This window comes from Ambystoma mexicanum, chromosome 5p, assembly GCF_040938575.1.
Source record: "Ambystoma mexicanum isolate Mex_15411 chromosome 5p, UKY_AmexF1_1, whole genome shotgun sequence".
In the NCBI taxonomy this organism is placed as follows: domain Eukaryota; kingdom Metazoa; phylum Chordata; class Amphibia; order Caudata; family Ambystomatidae; genus Ambystoma; species Ambystoma mexicanum.
In genome coordinates this window covers 241764654-241791871 of record NC_090930.1, presented here as the reverse complement: position 1 = coordinate 241791871, position 27218 = coordinate 241764654, and the positions used below count along the sequence as shown (strand labels likewise).

Sequence of the window (27218 nt, the reverse complement as noted above, 5' to 3'; positions counted from 1 at the left end):
TTATATAAAGAAGATAAAGTAACATTTATATTTTTAAGTGTATATACACAGAAACACAAGGTAGAATCACCATATAAAAACTTGCTGTAAAGGAAAACATAACGTGGCTAGAGCGGCCATGGTGGAAAGATGGATACAGGACTTGTATTGAAACCAATCAAGCTAACTCAGAGACAGACCAGGGTTGCAGAGTCAGGAGACACTGTAGAATCAGCTTTGTGTGAGGACTAAAGAAGAGTCTATTGGCCTGGGATCAAGGTTGTGATTTCAAGGAATAATTTCAAGGCACACAGGGAGTCCAAAGGATAATCCATGTATGCAAGACATATTTGCCTTAGATTAAACAAAGAAGAAAACATCTGCAAGAGTAAAGTATTGGGCAATTAAGGATGCAGAAAGCCTATGCAAGATGGAGTAAGCAAGCCTCCAGAAGCCAAGAAGGTTAATGACACCCAACTCAATTAAATCAGATAGCCTTAAATAGAACGTTGAGATGGACACATTTGTTGTCTCCTCACATGTGATTCAGAAGTCGAAGACAAGGGCTAATCATTAAGCCCACATAAAGATAATGGTGTGCTTACACTCCCTTTAATGTTCCAGAAAGAGAACAGGATTCAAGGTCAACTACAAAGGAGAAGCCTCAACTTAGAGCATGACCATTGAGAAATGATGGACTAATTGGGAAAGTGGGGAGTAGTCTGATGTTACTATCGGCACCTGAGTGTTGTTCTGCTTACATGCTGCTAATGAGCCGAAAGTCCAAGGTTGGGAAAGCATGCAAACCAATCAGAGGGTCTATGTAGCAACATGATCTACAATGTTGCAAAGACCAACCCACTGAAACTTTTCGGCTATAGTCATATTATACGTATATAGAGGTGGTTCAAGGCATGCCCCTTAGATAAGGGGCAGCCAATTACGTTATTAACACTTATACATACTATAGGCACATGTGTTCCCCTAACCAATCCGTCCCATCAATAGTTTTTACAATTTGCCACATAGGATGACATCATAACTGATGCATATTGGGGTATAAAACGTTTGCATAATCACATTTGGGTGTGAGTGTGAACTCCTGCTTGTCGTTCGCCAGATTGCCCTACTTTATATTATGTTAATAATAAAGTAGTACTTTGCCATATTCTTGGAGACTGTCTGGTTGTTTGGGTCCAAGATCATTATTGGTAATTCCATGTAGCACATGAGATGCTTCAACATGCTAGAGGACACTTAAATGAGGACTTGCATGTGGAACTTAGGTGGATATTCTTAGTATGTGTGTTAGATCTCAGATCTTACCTATAAAATATAACTAAGTTGCATGAAAGAATCATAATAATGCTGCACTGGTCACTGGCCAGAAACTGTGTCCTGAGCTTTCCTGGTCTATGCATGTATGAGTTGTATTCATGCAAGTGTTTAATTTGTCCATCAGAGTCATTAATTGTGCCTTATTGGATGCTGCTGTTCATGGGCCTGCGAGACTTAGAAATGTGGACAATCACATCTATTTTGGTAACAGAGGTTTTTACCAATGGAAAAGTCATCTAAAAAAAAATGTTTGCCTGGGTGATCTCCTATTTTGAGATCAAATTCATGGTTCTCTAAATCATCTATATTATTTGATTTGTTATTGTTTAACAAAACAGTGCACACCTAGATCAAGAGCAGCACAGCGCTGTCAGGGTGTGAGTAGCCAGCATTTGAGTTGGCATCATTTAACAACAGCACAGTACTGTGAGCTGCGCTCTGTGTGTCTGTTTGTGCATCCACTGAGTTTATTCCATCCCTGGTCAGGTGTTGTCGAAAAAGCCATGTTTTGAGAGATTTGCGAAATTGTAGAAGTGTGGGGGCATTCTAAACCAATACCGGGATTGAGTTCCAGAGTGCGGGTGCATGACAAGAGAAGGATTGTTTTGGGGTCCACTCCTTGCAAACTAGTTGTGATTTGAAACTGTTGGTCGATTTGCTGCACAAGGAGCATTTGCCACTAGATATGTGGAGTTTCTCTACTGGATGCGCTGGTGTGCTGCTTGTGACTTCTTTGTAGATGATACAAGCAGTCTCGAACTGTATCCTAGTTTGGAGGAGGAATGTGGTTTACATAGGATGGGCGTGATTCAGTCAAATGCTTCTTTTATCACCAGCCATTCCTATTGAGAGTATAGTCTGTCCTAGTGCCACATTACATTAAAAGGAGAATCAGGTTTGTTGGACTGCACCTGTTTTGCCTTTATGAATGGGATCACTGCTTGTTTAGTAGTAGTGTGGGTCTGAGTAGGTGGTTTAGCCACTACTCTTCCCTGTACTCCTTCCATAGCAGCCGTCATTTCCACAGAGCAATGGCATGGAAAGCCTCAATAATTATCAGTGAAACAGTTGGATTTAGCATGAAGGACCAGGGGTAATGAGGAAGGTGCAGTGTATATATATCAAAGCATGGCAAGTTAATTCTCACCAGGACCTGGGATAACACTGGCAGCCATCATATGCCCTCAGTCAAAGGTCTTCATTACGACCCAGGTGCTAATGGGTTAACGGCGCCGTATAAGGCTGCGGCGCCGCTAACCTATTAACGCCTAATTACGAGGTCCCTTTGCGGGACCCGACCTTAACGGCTGGTTTTACCAGCCGTTAAAGTAGGGACCCGCAAAGGGACATTGGTGCTAAGTACGGTACCGCAATTTGCGGTACCGTACTTAGCGCCTTCCCCATTCCCATTGATCCCTATGGGGTAAAAATGGGAATGAGGAAGGACCATGGAGGAAGGGGGAATTACCGCCCCGCCAACCTTGTAGTGGGGTGGTAATTCCCCCTTTCTCCATGACGGAGTCGGTAAGTTACCGGCATGGACCATGGTGCCATGGTTTTCCGCCTGGGTCGTAATGAGGCCCAAAGTGTGCTTATTCATCGAATTTTTAAAATATCACATGCTTATGTTACCCACTGTGGCATCTTCATACTACACACATGTGGTCACCTGATTATTATGGAATCTGAAAGATGGTATGCCAGGGATGCAGTTTACATGGATTCCAAATCCACACACCAGTGATAAAACATGATGCAGTGTGGTGAATTGCTTTTAGGGGAGCCAAGTGAGCCCTGTCAGGAGGGAATATCCCTCATTGATGTGCGAGACCTCAAGGGTCAGCACTACAGTGCAGAAGTGCTGATGTGGAATTAAAGGTTAGATTTTGCAAAGGGTGGAGATTTGGAATAAAGTAGTTTGGGCCTTCATGACTGTGTGTTTCTGGAAGGATAGGGTGCAATGGTGCAGCCTGAGGCTTTTGATGAATCCAAGAATTGCAGATCAAATCACTCTAGACGTATATGAAATAGCCATTGCTGAACAAGTTATTGCTTTGCGGTTGGGACTGATGAGGTCTAATTCGGCCTTGAATGTGAAGAGCATCATTACCACTCTTCCTCGTTACAGTACCTGGTCAGTGGTTACTCCAGGTCTTCCAACACGGGTCTGGGACCTGAACCCTCATAGTGAGAGCATTATAACCACTCTTCCTCGTTGCTGTACCTAAAAGGACGTAAACCAGTTCGGTCAACATGGGTCTGGGACCCGGACTTGGGAATAAAACCATACTTGGCAGGCTAGTCAACCAGGTTGGTCCAAGCCAGGGGACGTGGGATATACCCTCTGGTACTGTGAACTGTGTGATAAAGAAGCCTGAGAAGGGCCTGGGGAAGGGAGTCATTCCCCCAACCTTTGTGAACAAGAAGGCCTAGGGAAGGGAGACATCCCCCATCCTTTAGGAACTGTGATAAAGCACCTAAGAAGGGCCAGGGGAAGGGAGACATCCCCCATCCTTTGGGAACTGTGATAAAGCACCTAAGAAGGGCCAGGGGAAGAGAGGCATTCCCCTTATTACACTGAAGCTGCAAGCCAAGAGAAATCAGGGGAAGGAAGCCATACCCCCCAGTATTCTGTACTGTGAAATACAGCCAAAGAAGATCAAGGGAAGAAAGAGAGTCAATCGCCTGGCACTGTGTAAATACTGAGAGCAAGATACCTCGGAAAGAGAGACTTTCTCCAGGAACCCAATAGTGAGGAAAACTATGGGAAATAAGGAATGTTCATATTTGAGCTGGACCTGTAACTTCTGAATTGGAACCAAGAGCCTTACAGCACCAGAACATGGAATGTGGCTTTTACATCTTGGATCTTGGAGAGGAACTGAGATCAGGAGAAGGGAGCCATTCTCTCAGGCAAAGTTCCCGCCTACTATGTGGAACTATAATCTGTCGTCCAGAAGACGGGAACCATTCTTCGGGACCAAGAATACCCAATTTACATTAGTGGGAAGTGTCATGGATAGAAGTAGGCATTGCCAAACGACGGTGGACTCATCTCCTATACTTGGACATTCTGATTGAATCCTTAGTTGCTTAGTTGAGTTAGGGAAGCCCCGCATAGAGTTAGGGAGAGTTATGTTTTCACTTTATCTCCCAGACCACACTGATTTCACCATTAATCAATCCAGGATGCCGTGAAGATTAAAAAGGCATTTTTATTAGCATTGAACAGGCAAAAACATACTCGATTTATAAGAACTATGCGTATCCTTACCCATATGTCCTGTTAAAACCAAGCATTGGCAAAGCCAACCTTTTGGCTTGTGTATAAGTATTAGGCATTTGCCAGGCACTGCTGTCATATGCCAAGGTACTCACACCATTGTACAGCTGCTACCATCAATGGGCAGGAAATACCACCACAGCAGTCCCAGGCAAATTTGTTTCCCATGCCTGCATAAAAGCCCAAACTGTTGGCATTGGCAATGCTTGTTATTTTATTCCAATGGCTAATTGCCAAACTTTCTCTCTGGATACAGGTTCGATTTTTCATCATCTAAAAGTGAACGTGCACAATGTTTCTAGCAGCGAGATAACACAGTCTGCAATCCATGGCTCTACACTACATAGGCTATCTAGAATAGTATTCAATATGAAAATAACTTAACTATGCCATATGTTTAACCTCTGAGTGTGTATTCACTAATGCAAAGCTAAGGGATAGCTTATGTGTGTGGTAGGCATATCGCAGAGAGACCATTTGGTAGTTAGCCTGTGCTCTCCAGTCTGGATATGGTTAGCTATTTTATACTCTTTTGTATATTCAGCAGAATATTCATTGATGGGTTCTCCGGCTTCCTTAATTGTAATGTAAAATATCGAATCCCCTTTTGTGGTCCCAGTGATTGTTCAGACTTTTTAGGCCCATGCACAGTCCTGGAGTGGACGGCATAGACAGGCTTTCCATAGGTGTGCTACTAGTGTACCACTGGTGTACCACCGGTTTACCACCAGTAAGGCTGCTTGACCTACTCCTTTAATCCCTCCCTCACTGTTAATGTGGGCGAGAGAATCAATCTGATCAGACCTTCCATCCAACTGTCCCCGCCCTGCACTGCTCAGACAATCATGGCTTTCCTAATTCAGACCATCCAGCGAATTTGATCTTGCAACAGAAAATAGCACTACATTTGGTATTTAATTGCTTTATTGTTGCACCCATCTATGTTTTATTCTAATTAGTCTGCTCGAAAAATCCATATAAATTTCTCATAGCCAATGCCCACAGTGCCATTGGCACCCACACCCCACACATTATTTAAATGAAGAAAGTGCCTTTGTGAGAAATTGTTTCCAATATTGGGGCTCAATGAAGACATTAGGAAAGGAATTATGTAATGCTAGTAGGTAATGAGAATGATGTATTATTTATAAAGCGCCTTTACCCAAAGCGCTTTACAGAGCACATATTTACATACACTAGCATCCAACCAAAATTGGTACTCATTTATTGACCTCAGAAGGATGAAAGGCTGAGTTGGCCTTGCTGGGATTAGAACCTGCGACCTGCAGATCACGCTTACATCGCAGCAGCGGGCACTCAGCCCCCTGGCTGAGATATTTTACCGTAGGTAGCTCTGACTATTGTAATTATGCATGTATGCCAAAAAATATACATATGTGAGCCACAATGTTTACTCTTTCTTGCCGCAAATCAATATCACCATTTCTTGGGAGGTCTGTAAATTTCAATTGTGCCTGTGATTAATGATTCTCTAACATAGTGTGCAAGGGTGATCTTTGGGAGGAGTTTCATTTTTGGCAAAGTTAAGTGAATGGGCATATTACATGTTTGGCAGTAACCCTGATGGAATTACAGCCAATCACAATTATCGCTGCATTACAAGTATGGAAATGGTGGCGCTAGTGCCCATTGTTGGAGGCCGTGGCACTCTATGGAAATGTTTGAGGAGTTACCGCAAGCGCTAATTCATCCACAGTAAATCAGGAGGTAACTCTTCCACTTCACCTCCAAAATCAGAATTCAAAGGTGCGGTCAAACTGGCGGTAATGCCTTTAATGCTAATAAAAGTAACAGTAATGGAACTACCGTCAAAATGGAACTTCACAGCCAAACTTGTAATGAAGCCCATGTCCCCATAACCAAGAAATCAATAGGTGGTAGTCGGGTCATTGCCTGATGGGTCCTGGATGAACAGTCATAGTCAGGCACTAGCTTTAAAACATTTACAATACCAAGACGTTTATGGAATCCAGTCTTTCCATCGAAAATGTTTACAACAAAACGGTTTCCATTGGATGTTTGGCAACCATTTTTTTCCATCTAATGCATGTGTGAGATGGGTAAAGGGTTAATTTTGTTTGGAGTTGGATTTTAAGCTAAAAAAAGGGGTGTTTGGGAGAGTGCCCCACCCCGTCACCCCCCAAAAAAATAAAGTACAAAACAAGCATTCAATGGAAGAAAAAAAATATTTGCAAAACTTTAGATACATTTTCATTTTGTTGTAAAGTTTTCGATGGAAAGACCATAAACCTACATTTATCTCAAACCATTTTGTAAAATCAATGGCAGGGACTGTTTCAATGTGGAAAAACAGATGGACCCATGAGTTTCAGTTTCACTCTTGTGAGACATAATCGTCATGTTGGGAACGCCATGTCACGTACTCAATGAAAGGAAAGCACAACAGCCTGAGTGGATTTGAAATGACAGACATACAGGTGTTCAGAATAATCAGAAGCAGTTAATACTGCATACTTGAAACCCCTTCTGCACTCTTCCCCGATAGGCGTCCCTGAGCCAGTGACTGTCACCCCCACCGTAGAGTAGTTGAAGTCCATTGTTTGAGGAATGCATAAACTCGTGTCATAGCATGCATATTCCAAGGCTAGAACATGGTATGCCAAAAGTGTTTAATTGAAAATCGCCTTGTTAAAAAGGCTTGTACAGTTTCACTGAACACTTTTTTTCTCAATAGCTTAATTGCGTGAGTAATTCATTAATTGATCACTATATTTAATATAAAATGTGTGTTTTATATAGCGCTTTAATCTAAAGTACTTTATATAAGACATATCTACATAAATTACTATTATTACCCATTCAAATTGGGACTCATGTATCAACCTGAGAAGGATGAAAGGTTGAGCTGGCGTTGCCAGGATTTGAACCTGTGACTTGCAGATCAAACACAGATCAGAGCGACAAGCGCAAGCGTTTAACCCGCCGAGCCATTTAACCGGCAGTTCCCGTGTTTTCCTAGCATCCATTCGCTTACAAAAGAAACTCAATCACTGTGGTGCCTGAGCCATTAAGCGGGACCCCAATTGCGAGGCTACGCTGGGATCTCTCCATCTAGTCATCCGGGCTGCATCAGAAGCCCTCCTATTAGTAATAGATGTGAAGTGCAAATCGTAGTGCTTGCACCCTGTAATGCGTCATGACCATGCTTCTGATCGCTCTTCACACATCGTGAAGAGCAGCAGGGATTTGTCACGTACAGGTACGTACAGTAGACAACAGTAAAAGGGACTGGCAAAGCAAACATTGGCCCTCGTGCGCGGTGGCAGAAGTGTACCGAACAAAGTAGTGGAACTGTGGCCTCGACAGGGGAGAGGGTAGGCGGAAGCACAGTGCAACATGTGACAAGCTGTTGCAGCCGGGGCTTTGCAATAGTCTAAGTGACTAGTAACTAAGGCTCCTAATACAACTTTACATTTGCACAGGGACTTGAATGGACATATCCTCGGTATAGGATGGTTAATATGGATGTAAAAAGTAGAGGAATGGTAAACAGAAAAAAAAAAGCAGTGGACCACCACTACCGACCGTTCCCGCTCACTTCGATCAATGCTCTCGCCGTCATTATTATATACGAATCATGCCAGATTACCCCTCAATTTGGGAACAATCAATGGGAATGGAAACATCCCATTTTATAATGGAGGGAGAAACATTGGGATTGGGCACAATAGTGATGGATCCCAGACATTTGTCTCCTCTGTGTTTCCTTTACCTGCGTTCCCCGGGGTGACTCCCTGTCTGTGTGTTTCATGCACCTCACAATAGATGCAAGTGTACCCGAGACCCCTTTATCGAGGGGCAGCAGCTGCCATTTTGAACGCCTAAGTATCAGACGCTCCCACTCACCCACTCCTTTGGATTGTCAAACATTGCACACCTAACACAATAAGAGGCCCCTCTAATACTCGGGCCCTCAGCCAAGACAGGGCAGCTGACCACAGGACGCACATGTACGCACTCCAAACGCAGAAGACAAAGCAGCTGACCACAGGACGCACATGTACGCACTCCAAACGCAGAAGACGGGGCAGCTGACCACAGGACGCACATGTACGCACTCCAAACGCAGAGGACGGGGCAGCTGACCACAGGACGCACATGTACGCACTCCAAACGCAGAAGACGGGGCAGCTGACCACAGGACGCACATGTACGCACTCCAAACGTAGAAGACGGGGCAGCTGACCACAGGACGCACATGTACGCACTCCAAACGTAGAAGACGGGGCAGTTCAAATCACTGGCCGGCAAATAGGGTAGACAAGACCATTCAAAGAAATATGCCCCAAAATAAATATACCTAGAAGTCAAACAGTTCACGAGAAGTAATTGGAATGTCAGTGTGGATAGTCAGCTTGATTAGATTTGCATTAACAGCACTGAGTATTTACCCATCACGTGTCAGGCCTTCGCATCTGTGCTTTCCCTCCATTCCCCATGTAAATGGAAGCCTTGCGCAGGGTTCATATCTGGCTGAGATCAGAATGTGTGGACATAGAACAAACCTACTCACACACGTTTTTGCATGGGTGAACTCTGGGTATGCAGCCACTGGAATTAGGCCATTCTCATTTATATGCTGGAATGTGGTGGAATATGGCGTTCATCCCCCGTTCCAGATGCTGGAATGGGGGATAACAGTCTGGCAGCCAGAGTTATCGGCCTGAGCAAATAGAGGGCCGATAAGGAGGGATACGGGGCCGTAATCCAGGCCGTAACCTGGGGTGCTAAAAAAAAAAATGTATTTTCCTTTCTACAACGGGAGGCACACAAGGTGGCCAAGATGGAGCCCCTCTTCCCTTTCCAATGGCGGCGAGCGGGAGGTGAGGGGAAGAAACGAATGCGGTGGTGGCACCCGTCTGTGCAAAAAAGGTAAGTAGGGAGTGGGGGAGAGAGGAAAAAAAAGAGGGCAGGGGAAGATGGCAGCAGAGGAGCCGGCCGTCAGGCAGCTTGGAATGCGGGCTTGTACCACCAGTTCAAGCCCGCGTTCCTAGCCATCTGATTGGCTGGCACCCCCCCGCTTGGTGCTAATGTCCATTAAAGAAAATTATTCCAAAGAATATTATTATTTTAAATATTTTTATTGTATTTATTGAGCAGCGATCTAGCAATGGGAAGCAGTAGAGTGCTTTGCAAGTCATCTGGAGGAAGTACACAGTGCAAGAACGGTTCTCAGGGGATCAGTACAAGGAAGCGGGGAACTAACAAAGGGGGGATGGGGCGAGTGTGCAATTAGGCTGCAAGGGATCCACAAAGAACAAGGCGACGAAACAAGGAGCAGACCCCGCAGTCTGAGTTTAGGTGGGTAGAGGATAGCGGGAGGACCACCAGGGAAAGCGCAAGGATGCCAGTGAAGTGTTGGAGTTGGAGAAGCAGGAGTTAGTTCCTCGACCACTATAATTTCCACAGAAAATCAAACATATTTATCTGCCACCACTGTCAATTTACAATATAATTATGGAAAAACTGCATACAAATAACCAAAACTAGAAGATTTTCATCTCACGGTTTGGATGAACACTTGCATGGGTCTGTGCCCTTCTGAGCGATAATGCTGCAGATAATCTCGTATCACTTGTAGGGGTGTCATGGCAGATATTTGACACACTTTACTTTTTGAGATAATTATTGATACCTGTCGCTTGCTGCCTGGGGGCGAACCAGTGGGTTTGCTTGCCTGCGCCCCTCTTTTGTATTTTTAATAAACGCATGTACATGAGAGAGTACACAATGAAGAAACCGTTAAGCCATTGCAGTGTTGAATAACTATACTTTGGAAGTCGAAAGTACCCATCTCACCTTTCTTTTCAGTTTTATCCGAGGCTTTTCCTCCGAGGGGTGTGTAGGTGGTATCCAGCGAGTCGATGCCTCGGCTTCCTTTGCTCACTCCATTTTCATACAACTGTTCCTCGACCGGCTGCAATTGCCAGGTCAAGCCAAACAGATGCACTGCTGCAAAACAACATGTATATATTTATGCCACATTAAATTCAAAGAAAACAGGAATGGTTTTTTTTTTAATTCAAAGCGTTTTGCTGATTATTTATGCCAACATCAATAAATGCTTGAAGTCAACCAATTTCAATTTTGCAAAACATTCTTGTTTGAAATGTTTAATTAGATTTTCCACTTCTATTTGGCAAAGATGCAAGATTGTTGAAATATACAGTGCAGAAATGGTAAACATTTTTTTTTTTTTTGCCTGGCTGTCGGCTCTTGAAGATGCACATGCAGGAATGTTTGATTAAGTATGCCCTCTGGCTTTCGGCGTATTAGAAATAAGTAAGTAAATAAATAAATAAATAAATAAATAAATAAATAAATAAAAAAATAAAAAAATAAGCTTTACCTACAACTCTGCCTCAACAAGTAATGGACATAAGCTTGCACATGTGCACATCAGGTGCACTGCTAACCTGCCCGCTTCCTACAGATGCAGCAGATCAGAAATCTACTACACCCCTTGGGCGTTAGGGAAACGCACGAGGGGTTGGATTCCGGAACATGATCTTGGGAGGCTATGAGGAGATGACCATGTGCATGTCCGATGTGCACCGGCTGCAATGTACGTGTTTCTCACAGACTGAAACGGGATCAAATCTGGAGAACACTGGAGCATCTTTAGGGCGCTCTGAAGCAAATGTTATTCGGGAAGATTTGTTACAGAACGTCAAGAGATGTCCCACGCATCCCCAGATTTGTCCAGTTTCACACTTTCAGAATGATGCATATGGTAGCCTGTGCACTTGTGAGACTCTCAAGGGAATATCCTGATTTGCTATAGTGTGTAAACCTGAGGGAATCAGGTGCAACATGTGAATAATGGATCCACCATTGAACATGTGGACATGACTATGGTTCACCATAATACATTCCTGGAGGTCCACTTCCTTTTCTCTGTCTGGCAAGGGAGAGCAATTAGCTATTGCTCTCTGATCCACCTTTCTCTATGTCGCCCACTTTCATGAAGGACACACAAGGTGTAGGGCTTGAAAACATGCATGTATTGCCCACCAAATGCAGTGACTGAGGTCTGCTTTCCAAGGTGCGTCCCCACCCTCATATATAGTATAACTTTTAATTCCCTCCCTTATATTCTCTCACCTCTTCTACTGCTCCTCCTTACTCTTTGGTCTACCTACTTCACATTTCGCCCCTCTCAAATCCGTCTACCATTCTGCCACCCGTATCCTCTGTCTCCTCACCTCCTGAGACTCTATCTCTGCTTCCCTATCCTCCCTTGGCTGGCTTCCCTTTCACTCCCAACTTAAATTTAATTTCCTCTGCTTAGTCTTCAAATCTCTCCATGATCTTGCTCGCCCTTATCTCTCTTCCCTTCTCTCTTTCTACACTCCCTCTCACTCCCTTCGCTCCGCTGACCACTTCCTTCTCACTGTTCCTCCTTCGCCTTGTGCCTCCTCTCGTTTCCACTCCTTCCAACTCCTAGCTCCCCTCCACTGGAACTCCCTACCTCTCTCAATCTGCTCCATTCCTACCTTTTCCTCTTTCTGCACCTCTCTTAAATTTCTCCTTCTCCATTATCCGCCATGATTGCCCTCCCCCTTATCACTCCCCTTCTCCCACCCTCTCCCTCTTTCCCCTAATTATCTCCCTCCTCACCCTCTTCCACTCCTTTCACACCCCCTTTGCCCCTCCCGTTCCCCTTCTCCTCATCCTACCCATCCCTCCCTCTTCCTCCCAGTTCTACTCTTCTACTCTCCCCACCCCCTCTCCCTAATTGCTCTACATACTGTTTTGTTAGTCTGATTCAAAATTCTAAATTGTTATTCGCTTCTACTGTTACTGTTAATTTATTATCATTAAATGTACCCTGTTGTTAAAATGTGCAGCGCTTTGGCGTAATGCGCTATATAAACCTAATAAATACAAATACAAATATGCAGCTGTTTGGTAGTCAGTAGATTTGCCTATCGTTTATTCCTCGGCCAAGCCGGGATCCCCTCTCTGCACTTCGCATTTTATGTTTAGTTACACATAAAACACGGATTCACCCAACACAAGTGTTTGAGCGCTAATAAAAATGAGGGAACTTCTTGGACCTCACAAATAGAAAGGATGTTCAGCATTCTTCTAATGCAGCTATTTTCAGAGCTATGTCTAATAGTAACGGGCAGCATTCTATTCCTGAGCTCTTATTAACAAAAATTAAAAAGAAGCTCTTGTCCAAGCTATCCTAGCTCCAGACTTTAGGTCTGAGTCTAAAGAGTTCACATTCAAGCTGGAATATGATCGACACACCTGCCTGAAATGAAGTTAGAGGTTTTGAGGCGGGTTGCTTAATATCTCACATAGAGGGTTTTAATGAGACCATCTCTGTGATGGGCAGTTTTTTAAGGGTACAAAGGGTCTCACTACCCCAGGTGTATCCTCGATGATTAACAACTCTACTAGTAACTGAATGCACCCATTGGAACTGTTAGTGGTATGCTTGGGGAGACCAAGAGAAAGGTCATTTGCATATTGAAGTCATGATATCTTAATTGTCATGGTAAAGTTAGCTCATTGTGATTTGTCAAGGAATTTAAACAGTCACATCCAAGTTCTTAGTTGAAGGCGAGCAACACTGGACTAATTGTGTTAACTACAGGGTCACAGATAATGTATTGTCAATAATGACGCCAAGGGGATCTTCACCTAAGCGCAGGCCAGAACCCTGGAGTCTTAGGAATGATGGTTAAATACCAAAAATTATGACTTCATGTCAGTTTCAACAAGTAGCACCCTTGGCGGGGGGAGCCAGCCAATCAGGAGGCTAGGAACATGGGCTGACACTATTAGTGAACGCCTGTCTTCCCCGCCCGCCATCTTACCCCCACCCAAACCCGCTTTTTAAAAAAATCCCACCCCCCACCCCCCAAACCCATTTACCTGTTTGCTGCGGCGGCGAGTCATGGCACTGCAGCTGCTGCTGCGCCCGTCCCCGCTCTGGCCGCCATGGAAATGGAAGAGAGGCTCCATACAGAGCCCCACCTTCCTATTCCATGGTGGCCATGGTGGCCATGTTGGCGGAGTATTTTCTCTCCATGAATGGGATGACGCAATAGTTTTCAGAGTGTTGTTTCAGCCCTACACCCTTTGCAAAATGATGCATCATTAAAGACATGCAGACAATATGAATGCATACGCTGGATTTGTTGTCACATATAAAAATGGAAAAAAGTAGTGGGGACAGGACGTATATTGGATTTAGAATTTGACAGCCCCCAGTGTCGACTTGTAGCTGGCATTGACATGTTGATTTCAATCAGTTTGGCAAAGAATGGAAGTTTAGAGATTGGACAATTTTTGTCCATTACTCCGGGCTTGGTCTAGACTTCTTTAGTATTGGTTTTACTAGGGGACGTGTCCATCCTCCAGTGACCCATTTTTGACTTTTATAAAAAAAAATGGTGGCTTAAGGTGATATCTGGAGGGAGGCCTTCAATCCTAAGAGGGAATTGGTCCAATGGGGAGCTTGAACATTTTCTTGAGACAAGTTTATAAAATACTTTTGGCATTGGGAACCACACAGTATCTTAAATAATAGGAAAAAAAAAAAAATATATATATATATATATATTTATGTTGGCGTTGTAGTACGGTTTTATTTTATTATGTGCAGGGGTGGTATCATTTTGTTTTTCTCTTTATCCAATTGATTGTGAATTGAAAGGATTTTCTCATAGAAAAAGTGTTTCTCTGTCTCAGAGATTATATGACGGAAGTATATCAATGGGCAAAAAGACCAATATTGTACCAGACTGAAGACATACAGGAAGCATTCGGGGATATAATGCGGGATATATGAAACACCCCCTGCTTAAAACCATCTTAATGTAGATGTGTGCTTTTCTCACCAGAGATGTCAGTGCTCATGGCATAGGAGCGCCACTCACCCAAACAAGACACTGGGGTGAGGATGAAGCAAATAGTAGCATAGACTCTCAACGCAACCACAGAAAACTATGCGGCCATCTAGAAGTGAAGGCTTCTTGTGCATGGGCAACATAGCAAGGAACAACAACCACTGATTGAAAGCACTCCTCAAATCATGAACAAGCTGCCTGTCCAGCAAGACTCCCCTGGAACCAGGATGAAGAACATGTTCCCGTAGACAAATGCAAAGTGGCGTCCATGCAGGACCAGGAACGTGGAGCAGCTGGTGCTGCTATCAACAGAGATGTGTGGATGAGACACACACCCCAAGATGAGAAAGCAAAAGCTCTAAAATGGTACATTTCGAATGGTTTGCCCTCCGAAAGGAAGGTGCCCATTCGTATCCAGCCGTACTGGCAAGTGACTGATTGAGTGCTCTGAAGCCTGAGATGAGACATTAAACCTTGGCTCCACTCAAGAGTGCCAGAAATTACCCAATAGAGAAAGCAGTTAGAAGGACATTTCAGTACCTCCCTTACAAAAGGGATGCTCATAGACAACTACTCATGTGCAGGCATGATTACGGGTGTGCCCATTAGAAGAGCGACCATTCAGCCTGCATGCAGTGTGACAAACAACTACGCAACAAAGAAGCACCCGTAGCACATTTATCCATACGAGGTCAAGGGTGCACAAAGTAGGGTTGGACTTTCTAGAGCACCTTGACATGATGACCAAATATCATAGTGGACTTTTTGACTAAATAGATTGAATTGCACTTTGTGACAAACATAACTACTTCTACCACTATCAACGTGTTGGAGAACATTTCCCAAAGGGGTGGTATCCAGCGACACTCATTGTGGACAGTAGTGCCCAACTTACTTCTCAAGAAATGACACACTACCTAAGAACCACATGCAGACAAAAAGGTCACACTGCCCTCTATCACCCACAGGTAACAGACAGGAAGATTGCACCAATAGTTTGATCAAAGTGATCCTACAATTAGCTACGGATTCGGACGGGAAAGTAAATAAACTGTGTTAGAAGTCATGTCTGCCACCATATCTGTTCATACAGTTATTCCCAATACCATCACCAGCACGATTCTGTTGGCTTTCATGACAGAGAAGAGGAAGACAGAACGTCTTTCCATCCTGGATGCCAGAGCCCAAGGATATAGACATATGAACTGTAAGATACAGGATGAAGCTTAAGCAAAGCACCATGACAGAAAAGTATGACCTGAATCACAGGGGACATACAAAATCTGATCCATACAATAATATAACTGACCACAAATAAATAATGAAAACAATACACCTATACCTGTTACAAATGATATGATGTTTATTACGCGGATCCGGGGATCGAACCTGTGATGCTCCATGTGGTCTTTCCTCCAACGCGAAGTCGTTGCCCCTGAGCTCTCCTCCCGAAACGATTTGGACAATGCAGATATACCGTTTTGGTGATTCAATGTGGTGGACCGCCCAGCCTAATTAAACAGTGTGTTGAATTAACAGATTTTGTAATGACATTGTTTCATACAAGTTAGTTGTAAATCAGATAAGAACTGCCTGCCTGGTATCAGGTTGTGTTTGTGAAGGGCAGCGTGGGAGGTGGGTTTGGCGGTTGGGGGTGTGAGATGAGCTAGATGAGCAAGGTGGGCGTTTGAGAAAATCGGGACGGAGTGGATGGCCGGTTCAACACACAAGCTAAGCGGCGTGGCTTTGAACATGCTGAGGACAAGCATTCCTTTCCTTGTGGGACTTTACAAAGAACACCCCTGCCCTCTGCATTTACAAAGCCATGCTTATTGGCTTCCCCAATGCTTGTTTCCATTTCTGAATATTCTCTTGCCTATGTGGTCATGCGGGAGGGAGCCTGCATGCAGAGGTGAAGAGGTAGCTCCTTTTTTTAAAACGTATTATAATTATTATACAGAATTGCAGAGCCGCTGGAGAGCTCCAATGCATATTACAGACATTTTAGAAGAAGCCGAGCCCATCACAAGTCTGGACAGAACTGCTCTACAGTCACCAATGAAAGGTGATACAGTAGAAATCTATTACCACCACATCACTCTGACATGGCTACAATGCCCCTAACATGCATACAAAAAGCCGCATATTCGACATTCTGTGAATGAAGGAAAGAGTCCGGCGCTAACTTTAGGCTGCTTTGGTGTTCCTAACCTCCAAAATCTCAAACTTGGGCTGGCTGGAAACGAGACTTGTGATAATGAGAGAATGGCTAAAAAATAGCTCGGTGAGTGTATGCGCATGCAACAGAGATCTGAATGTAACCTACACTTAAAAAGAGAACATTTCAAAATGGCACCCAGCGTTTCATGCCTCTGATGCCACACATTATTTTAGCGCAGAGAGAGGATGTACTTAAGAGTGCTTTAGCAGTAAACATTGTTACTACTACAGTTCACAATACAAATAAAAAAACACACAACCAAAAATAAGCAATTGCAATACATATGTACCAAGCAGAATGGAGATGTTGGGTTTTGAAGTTTTTGTTGCAGAGACACACCACACATATTATATTGGGTTTATTTTAAACTTGCTAACAAAAAGGCAATATGTGCGTCAACATTTTAATCTTGCTTGGGACTGAAAGAGTCAAACCGAAGGGCAAAGAGAAACGCATGACATACATAATTTTAAAATGGAGCAATCTTTTCAGTTCTCCAACTAGCCTGTCTCCCAAGTACGGCTTTGTAATTGCAGAGGGTACGATTTATTTGTTAAAGCCCCACAAAGAAAACAGGTGCTTACCCTCTACATTTTCATAGTTACGCCTATTGGTTATATGATATGATAAGTCACTTATAACGTCCTTGTACACAAGTGTTTCTAGGCGCGACGAGAAAAAAACAACAATCTTACTAGGCCTTGTGTCATTCAGATTGCGCAAATGCTGGAGGGAGGGGGCGAAGTGCCAGGGGGCATGGGGGAGGGTAGAGTGTAAAGGAACGCGTAAGTGCTGCCAGGGAGATGGCTCATAAGTGCAGGGAGTCAGGGGACTGAAAGGTTGCAGATTCAGTCCCTAAGTGGTTGGGAGGCACAGAAGAAGTGCAAGGGCAACTGATCGTGCAGGAGCCCGGTCATGTAAGTTCAGTGGGTGGCCAGGTAACCAGTTTGTGCAGCAGACATGGGCATCAGCAAGGGCGAGGACCTTCCGGACATGGGCATCAGCTTCCGAACCTTAGCTGGTCCTGCTCAAGTTTTAGAGAGGCAGGGAGGCTGTTCTAGAAGGAGGTCTCAGCCGAGGACAGGTCTGCCTCCACACTCTCTGCCTGGAGAAGCGTCTGACACCCAGAGAGTTGGAGGTGGATGAGTGGAGGACTCGAGAAGGAAGATACTTAGGAAGAGAAAGTTGGATGTAGTGTGGATGAAAGACTTGTGGATGATGCAGAGGGTCTTCAACTTGATCCTTGCAGCCACAGGGTGCCAGTGGAGAGATTTCAGGGCTGGAGAGATACGATCTCTGGGAATGAGCCCAAGGACAAATCTCACAGACCTGTTCTGGATTAGTTGTAAGGGGAGAAGAGTAGAGGCAGGCAGATTTAGAAAGAGGTGTTGCAGTAGTCCAGCCTAGAGAGGACATGGGCTCTGGACACAGTGATCTTCTGGGGCAAAGTATGGAAAGGAAGAATACCTCTGAGGATTTGCAACTGATAGTCTGACCTCTTAGAGACATCAGAGATGTGAGGAGAGAATGAGAGGGTGGAGTCGAAGATGACACCAAGGTTCTTAGCCTCAGCAGAAGGTGCAGGTAGAGGGCCCAGGGTGGGTGGCCAGAGTGAGAGAGGGAAGGCAGGAGCAGGTGGCCCAATGAGGAGGATCTCAATCTTACTGGCATTAAGGCATAGATCGTTGGATGCACACCATTCCTGAATTGCGGACAGGCAGTCAGGTATGCTGAGTGGAGCCTGAAGGAGATCTGAGTGTCATCCGCATAACACTGAAAGTTAGAACAGAAGGTAGAGATGCAGTGGGCTAGAGGTGCCAGATATTGGTAAAGAGCTAGGGAGAGAGGGTAGTCCCCCGAGGAACACCACATGTAGAGAGAGAGAGAGATAGAAGAGAGGAAAGACCCAAGTTGGAACTTGGATGGTTGATCTGAGAGAAAGGAGGTCAACCAGGCTAGTGCTTGACCAGAGATACCCAGGTTGTCACAGAGAGGATTGAGCAGGATGGCATGGTTGACTGTGTTGAAAGCAGAGGATAGCTCAATGAGAATGAGGACAGAAGGAAAGTTAGAGTCTAGATTAAAGAGCAGGTCTTCACAGGTGTTCAGGAGAGCAGTTTCCGTACTTATGGCTGCTCTGAAGCCAGACTGGTGATCATGGAGACAACCAACAGATTCAGTATTTAGATTAAGCTGGGAGATGGGCAGCTTTTCCAAGAGTTTGCGCAGGAAAGGAGTGATGGAGATCGGGCGGAAATTTGCGAGAGAGTTTGGATCGGCAGAGGGCTTCTTAAGGAGGGGTGCACATGGGAGTGCTTAGGGTTGGAGGGGAAGGTTTCATTGGCAAAAGAGTGATTGCAGAAATTGGCCAAGGCTGGAGCAAGGGTGTTGATGTTGTCCTTAATGGTTCTGTTGGAGCAGGGGAGAACCTGCTTTGACTAGATTTTCATAGATTAGACTTGTCTAGAAACATTGTCGGGAGAGAGCAGGGAGAAGGAGGAGAAAGGCAGAGGAGATAGAGCCAGAGAGGGGCCTGGAGTGCTAGAGGGAGAGGAAAAGGAAGTAAAGGAAGAGGGGAGAGTGGACAGGATATCCTGAGCCATGCAAAGGGCCTGGGAGTTAACAGGAGAAGTGGAAACTGCAGCAGGATTGGCCAGCTCTTTCCAGATTTTGAAATGTTTGGCTGAGTTGTTAGAGGACGCAGAGGCGTGGGCTTGGATGAAGGCTCTCTGTTTAGAAAGGACAGCAAGTCTGTAATGCCTTTTGAGACAATGTTTGTCGAGCAAGCTATCAAGTTAATTCTGGCTTTTTTGAACACACACACCACCTAACTCATATCACACCCATAGGGGTCCCTATAAGTGTGCAAAGTGGAACAATTGCCCCACTAATTGCTGCTGTGCCCCCCTAATTTGTGCCATGCCCACCACTTCTGGCAAAGAAAACTTTCCAGGGGTCCAAACGGTACTCCTTTGAACAGCTGCACTCACACGTTAGACAGTGCTTTGGTTTGCTTTAGCATGTCCTTTCTCTGGCCTACAGCAGACACTCTGTGAACAGATGTGCAACCTGATGTCACATCCGTCCTTCATAAGTTGATACACTGAGTACCTTGAAGATCCCCCTTCTCTCTCCATACTATGGACCTCAATGCTCAGTTGACTCCACACAGAGGAGAATCTGCAAAATATAAGCCTGCACAGCATTCTGTATCGATCAGATGAAGGAGCCCTTTCAAACTCTAGCCACACCTGACCGGGGCACTACTACCCACCATAACCACTTAGATGAACCAGCAGGTTCCTGCAACTCCCAATGGATGGAACACTTGTATTTTATCCATATAATAATCATCACAGGCCTGGACATAAAGACTGATCAGAACAGCCCCCAAGCATAGAGGACACACTAGAGACTGACCCGTTCTGGGCAGCCTCACTGTCATGTACCATAAACCGGTGCAGAATACTTAAATCAAGAACACTTTGGAGCTCGAAACCCAGCCATGTCAGTCTTCCCTACCTTTTCTACCCAACATACAAAAGACACTGACACCCCCCCACGATCAACCCAGAACAGTGGCGACAACTTATCAAAATGGATAACACAACTTGAACTCTATCAGTCTATCCCTAAAACTCCAGTAGGACTCTACATGAGCCACACTTCACCGGTCACTTCCCCAACCTTTCATTCTACTAGCACTTTCAAACTACACACGAATACCCACAGCACATGTATTCCTGCTAGCACCATTCCAACCACAGAGCTAATCACACAGCCTACTACATCTTTAGCTCTATCACACACTGCTCTGCCAGGGCCTCTCCCAGTGTCTCAGTGTGGTAACCTAGTAAATCTTGAGTTTTTCTTTCCATACAGAATACATACTCAAGTGTCCTTGCCACAAACCACAAAGAACCATATCAGCACTCGGGGCTCTGGTACTTCTGGACTGCACGCTTCAACTCCATGCTTAGTACCTGCCTCTCCCTTATAACCGCCCCCTCTTTTCTTTTGGCAAACGCATACACCACATGGCCACCACAAATTTCAGAGATGCACTTTACAAGACACTTAATACTACAAAACCATGACTTTGGATAGTAACAACAGTGAAAACAGCACTTCGAATGGGACAGTGTTTGATGTGACATTGTGCCTCATTACGTCTGTGGCTGTAAGGCAACAACGACGCTGGTAGTGCAGAGCGGCACCCGCTAGCAGGACAGGATGGCAGCATTGGTATTGTTATGAATGGTACCGCTGCTACCATCCTCCCCATTCTCATTGAGCCCTATGGGGGCTCAAATGGGAATGGGGACGTACTGGCTCCTGGTCTCGTGAAAGGGAAATTACCGGGCCCTCCAAGGTCGGAAGGGCCCGGTAATTCCTCTTTCGCGGGATCCGGAGCCAGACCCGAGTTTGGGGGTAGCCATGCCCTTATTAAGGGCATGGCTACCTCCAACCTCGTAATGAGGCCCATTCTCCTGGAGTTTGTTTAAAGCATTGGTGGGGCATCTTAAGAAATGCAGTTGATCTGTCATGTTGACATTGCAATAGGCACGTTTGGCTGGGAGGCCAATCAGGGTGCTCTGTGTTGCACCTTGAAGGTACCCGATGAAAGGGAAGAGTGGGTGCACACTGTTATATTCTTTTGTTATGTAATTTTTCATTATTTGTGATACAGCTAGAGCAACACATTATGATAAAATTCGTGCAATTAAAAAACACACAGTTAACACTTGTTAGACCAAATGCCTTTGGAAGGTTTTTAGGGCCTTTGTGCAACTGTTAAGCATGAGCTAACTTGAGGGAGTATATTGATTTTATTGAAAACATTTGTTGTCTTAAACCTACTCTGAAATTGCATAATGCCACCTTTATGTAACCAGCTTGATGAAATATATGTTTACTTAAACCAATTTGCCATGTCAACCTCTATTTGATGTGCCACTACCATGCCCCCTTGTGCTGTTTGTTCCCCCTGATTTGCCCCCCTGCCCTCCCCATATATTGATGTCTAGAGATGCCACTGATTACACCCCCTGCTGCAGAGCTCTCAAGTTTCCTGCGGCAGTGCCTGAGAAGACCATCCAGTCCTGGTTTTCCTTTTGGATTCTGGGACTTGTACTTTTTTTAATTTCCTATTTGAAATTTAGGAAAACTACAACCCCCCGAATTCAAAACAAAAACATTACTGGATGCAGATCTCATGCATGGCCACAAGAAACCTGAGATCTCTGCCCCTGCTTTCAGGAACACGTGACTAAAGAGAGACACTTGATTTGTAACTTACCTCTTTGAAGCAATATGATATTGCAAAATGTGTTCATTCAACATACTGTGCAATTTTCAGGGGTCCTTCAGATTGAATTAGCAAAAAAATATTTTTTTTCAAAAATAGGTTCATTTTGGTAATGCATTAATTATTTGCTATAGCAAATAGACATATTATTGTACAACTCACTTCATGATTGTCAGAAGTCGGGGGTTCTCTTTCAGGAATGGGTGTTTTTGTTTTGGAATAAGTCACATGTTTTTGAACACATTGAATTTATTTTTACAATCTTTTTAAATATGTTGGTCAAAACAGGGGTGATGCACACTTCCAAGCGAAATTCTTTTGGCCTGCACTTGGGCGAGTATAATTTTCATAGACCTAATAGTGGCTCTCCCGAAGCACTCAAGGCTCTCTATGCTACACAGGAGTAGGCCATCCAGTGATGGTTTTCTTCTTTGCATTCTGGGATTTATAGTTTTACTATTACTATTTGAAACTCAGGAGAACAGAATGCACTGGAAAACATGTGCCTGGATATATCGGCGATAACCTCGGGGATGGCTTGGAGCTGCTTGGTAGCGATTCCCAGCTTCTGTGTTACAAAAACATGAATACAATGAACATGGTATTGAAACTATGGGCCTCATTACACGGACGGCGGTAAGGGTTAACGGTCACCGTTAATGGCAAAGGTGACCGTTAACCCTTACCGCCGTACTACGAGGTCCCTTTGAGGGTTGGTGCTTTAACGCCTGCTTTTTGCAGGCGTTAAAAACCAACCCGCTAAGGCACCTTGGTGCTAATTATGGCACCGCAAAATTGCGGTGCCGTAATTAGCACCTTCCCCATTCCCATTATGCCCTATGGGCCAAAAATGGGAATGGGGAAGGGCAGTGGTGGAAGGGGGAATTACCGCCCCGCCAACCTTGGAATAGGGCGGTAATTTCCCTTTCCAACAAGGCAATGCCGGTATTTTACCGGCATGGACCAAGGTGCTAGTAGCACCTTGGTCCTCCACCTTCCGTGTAATGAGGCCCTATGTAACCAGTTTTATTTACATATGTGATGGTACACAGAGCTGCACAGTACAGTCCAACATGCCACATGTCATTCGGAATGCGTTCATCTGTTTTTACAGTGCATTCTGCAACATATAGCTTTGTTTTTATTAATTGTGAACTAAGGACACTTTCCTGAGCGGGCACGTGCAGGGCAATGTATCACCCTCTCACCTGCCTGTTGTGGGGCCTCACGGCCTTGCAGGATGGTAGCCCCCAGGCCCTCACAGAGTAACAAACACACGTGTGTTCTGTCTGGGCTCCGTCTGCACTCTGGTGGCCTGCGCGGGAAACCCCATTTATTCACTGCGATTGAGTTGCATCACTCCGTTGCTGGCATTACGTTCCACGTCACCACACCGCTCACCTTCACGAGCAGGTGATTTAGATGAGGGGCGGGAAGCCTATAGTGTTTGGTGCATAGCAAGAGGCACATGGAAGTGTAATTGTTTGAAATCCTCTGCAGATCACGTAATATACACAATGCAATTCAATTTGAGTGTGAGCGTGTTTGTAAAACGGGCGTGTTTGGTGTCAGTTTTAGAATTCAGCTAACAATACAATGCACGTGTTAATGGACGCAGGACACGGGCTTTCAGACCTGCAACAATGTGCGCCTTGCGGGCTATCTGGAGCAAATGTCCCAGGCTTCCCTCACCTGCAAAATCAGTGTCTCCTGGGCGCTTGACTGCTAAATTATGAATGATGAGTGAATCTTCTCTTTTACCAAAGCAACGATGCTCGGTGTTAGCCTCTGCTGAATGCAGCAGACAGTGATGCCTCTACAGGGCTTTATTCTGCACAAAACATCGGACAGAACTCCAAGGGGGGAGGGGGCAGCATACCGTGAAATCTGCAGAGCTTGTTTGTGTACGTATTACACGAGGTGCGCATGCGCGGCCCAGCCGGCCGGCGCATGCGCGTTGTGATAATAAAGGCGGTGCCTGGCAGTTCGCGCCGGAGCACCGGAACAACCAGGCGTCTCCGGCGTGCGTTCTTGCGCGCCCGCCCGCGTGCGCTGGTGCTTAGACCCTGGGGGCCCGCACGCCATCACGGGGCTTACCCGGGGCATCACACTGGCGACGAGGAGGTACAGATTACTTTCCCTGCTCTGACAGCCTCGGAGAGACGGAAAGCTCTTCCGTATTACGGACCCGCGGAGTGCCGGCGGCCATTTTGTTTTTCCACTCGCTCCTCTCCTCACACACAGTTGCAGTGGTTGCGGCCCGAGAGGGTGCTCGTGCGCCACCTGCCAGCTGTATTTCATGGAAATAACTCAATTTTTGGAACTCCCACAGTTCTGCAGGCGCAGGGCTGTGGCACCGAAGAAGAAAGAAGTGGGTTTCTACACCCCAGCACTACTACAAGTCCAGGACAAGCTGCCCATCATTCTAGGAAAAGACAATTGTGAGTACGTGGCGCAGAAATGGGCGAAGAGACTGATGATGAGGGGGCAGTAGCCCCAATTCCGCGCAGATCACGCAGCTCCCTGGCCCCCATGCCTGAATTCGATACAACTGGCCCCCCTTCCAAACTGGGCCCAAAGTGGCTGCTGTGGGTCAAGAGGCTGGATATGTTCTTCAGGGCATCTGGGGTGAACGATGATGATACCAAAGTTGCGACTATGATCTACTCGGCAGGCGCAGAGGTCCACAAGATCTACGATTCTCTCGTCATCCCTGCGGTCACGTATGACGCAGTCAAGCAGGCACTCAAAGACCATTTTCTCCCCATGGCAAATGTTGATTTTGATAGATTTGTCATGGGCGCCGAAAGACAATTAGACGATGAGCCTCTAGACCAATTCTGTGCCCGTTTGAGGCACCTGGCGACCTCCTGCAGATGGGTCGATGAGGAGGAAATGGTCCGTAACCAGCTATTGCAGGGGTGCAGCTCCGGCAAACTTAGAAGGCAAGTATTGAGGGAACCTGGTCTGACCCTCCAGCAAATTTTGGACCTGGGAAGGACACAGGAGCTGGCAGAAGCCAGAGGTGCGAAAATGGACGCCGCCATGCGACCTAAGAATGATGAAGATGCATTTGCTGTGGGACGATCGGCAATGGGAAGGTCGAAATCGGCGCCGAGAAGGCCTGATGCCCCGCCCACACCAGGTAACGCCTCATCTTGCTCCTACTGTGGATATGATCTTGCCCACGGAGGAGAATGCCCAGCAAGGTCGAGAACGTGCGGCCGGTGTGGCACACGGGGGCACTATGCAAGGATGTGCAGGGCTGCCGCCCCTGTAGCGGCAGGAAGAGGACCGGAGAGAGTTGGACGTGGAAGCGCTCGCAGAGTGAGTGGTATCTCATCGATTGATCAGGGTCTGCAGGACCTGGACATCGCAGAGGAGGAGGAGGAGGAGGAAGAGATTTTCTTCATTTCCAGCATATGGAAAGGTCCTGGCACGAGACGTCAACCCACATGCACTGTTAACATCGATGACGTCCCCACCCCCATTCTCATAGACACTGGGGCGTCAGTCTGTGTGCTGGCCACCAAACATTACGAGGCCCTGCCAGGCCCACCGGAGCTGTCAGCGTCCACGGCGCAAATATATGCTTTCGGAGGGGAAACACCTCTACCCATCCAAGGTGTGTTTGTAGCCCCAGTATCTCACGGACAGAACACCATTAAAGCAAGGTTCTTTGTCACCAGCGTCAGCCCACATTCCTTATTGAGCTGTGCGGCATCAGAAGCACTCGACATTGTCCACTTCTCGTTTGGAGTATACCACGCCGATCTGGAAGGCATGCTACACAGATTTGAAGCACTCTTCAAGGGCATTGGAAAGCTGAAAGCAGAGCCCATACGCTTACAAATTGACAAGTCCGTGAGGCCGAGGGCCCTCAAACATCGCCGTATTCCTTTTCACTTAAGAGCCCAAGTGGAGGAGGAATTGCAGCAGCTGGTCGACCGGGACATTATTGAAAGAGTAGAAGGTCCCACCCCTTGGGTTTCGCCTATCGTGGTGGCCCCAAAGCCGAAGCAACCGGGGGCAGTACGCATTTGTGTGGACATGAGGCTCCCAAATGCCGCCATCAAAAGGGAGCGTCATCTCACACCCACTCTAGATGACGTCGTCGGAGAACTCCAAGGTGCCAAAGTCTTTTCTAAACTGGACCTAAGGTCTGGCTATCACCAGTTAGAGTTACACCCCGAGTCGAGGTACATTACAACATTCACCACTCATGAGGGGTTGTATCAGTACAAAAGATTAAACTTTGGAATCTTGTCCGCGGCAGAGGTTTTCCAAAACGCCATCAGAGGAGCCCTGTCCGGACTAAAAGGAGTCATAAACATGTCCGACGACATCTTAGTCTTTGCCAGGTCAGAAGTGGAACACCTTAAACGGCTGGAGAACACTTTTGAGAGACTACAGGCGGTGGGTTTGACTCTGCACAAAGAGAAGTGCGAATTCCTAAAAGACCGACTGGAATTCTTTGGGTTCACCTTTCACGCTGGGGGCATATCCCCGGATCCTGGAAAAGTTAAGGACATTAGAGAGGCACCTCCACCCACATCACCGGCTGAAGTACGGAGCTTCTTAGGGATGGTCAACTACTGCGGCCGTTTTATCAAGGACTTGGCCTCTCTGTCGGAACCACTGAGGGCACTCACCAGGAACGACGTGGCCTGGCAGTGGACTGAGAATGAACAACAATCCTTCAGGACCATCAAAGAAGCCCTGTCAGAGCAGGAAACAATGGCCTATTTCAATCCCAGCCGGGAATCGGAGATTGTGGTCGATGCCAGCCCGGTAGGACTGGGGGCAGTCCTCATGCAGGCAGACGAACTGGGGGTCATGAGGCCCATAGCATATGCCAGCAAAGCCCTCACCGACACGGAGAGGAGATATTCCCAGATAGAAAGGGAAGCCCTTGCCATCCTGTGGGGGTGCAAACACTTCAGAATATACATCCTCGGCAAACCTGTTGTCGTGGTGACTGACCATAAACCCCTGATTCCTTTTTTGTCGGGAACATCCTCCAAGCCACCACCCCGCATCGAGAGATGGATGCTATCACTCATGGAATACGGCGTCAAGCTGGTGTACCGCCCAGGGACGCATAACCCCGCCGATTATCTTTCTCGCCATCCAGGCACGAGGGACACCCAGAGTCCCGTGGAGATGACCGACACTGGGGAC

The 27218-nt window shown here is 46.0% G+C and overlaps 1 protein-coding gene across 4 annotated transcripts in view; it reads right to left on the bottom strand.

The window, feature by feature from the left end:
- TENM1 (teneurin transmembrane protein 1) overlaps positions 1-27218 on the bottom strand; it is a 2006416-nt gene that overhangs the window by 869285 nt on the left and 1109913 nt on the right. For all 4 annotated transcript variants that reach the window (XM_069612654.1, XM_069612656.1, XM_069612655.1 and 1 more), the window contains one exon: positions 10442-10594. In XM_069612654.1, the coding sequence (XP_069468755.1) occupies positions 10442-10594 (153 nt within the window). The remainder of the gene's footprint in view (positions 1-10441; positions 10595-27218) is intronic.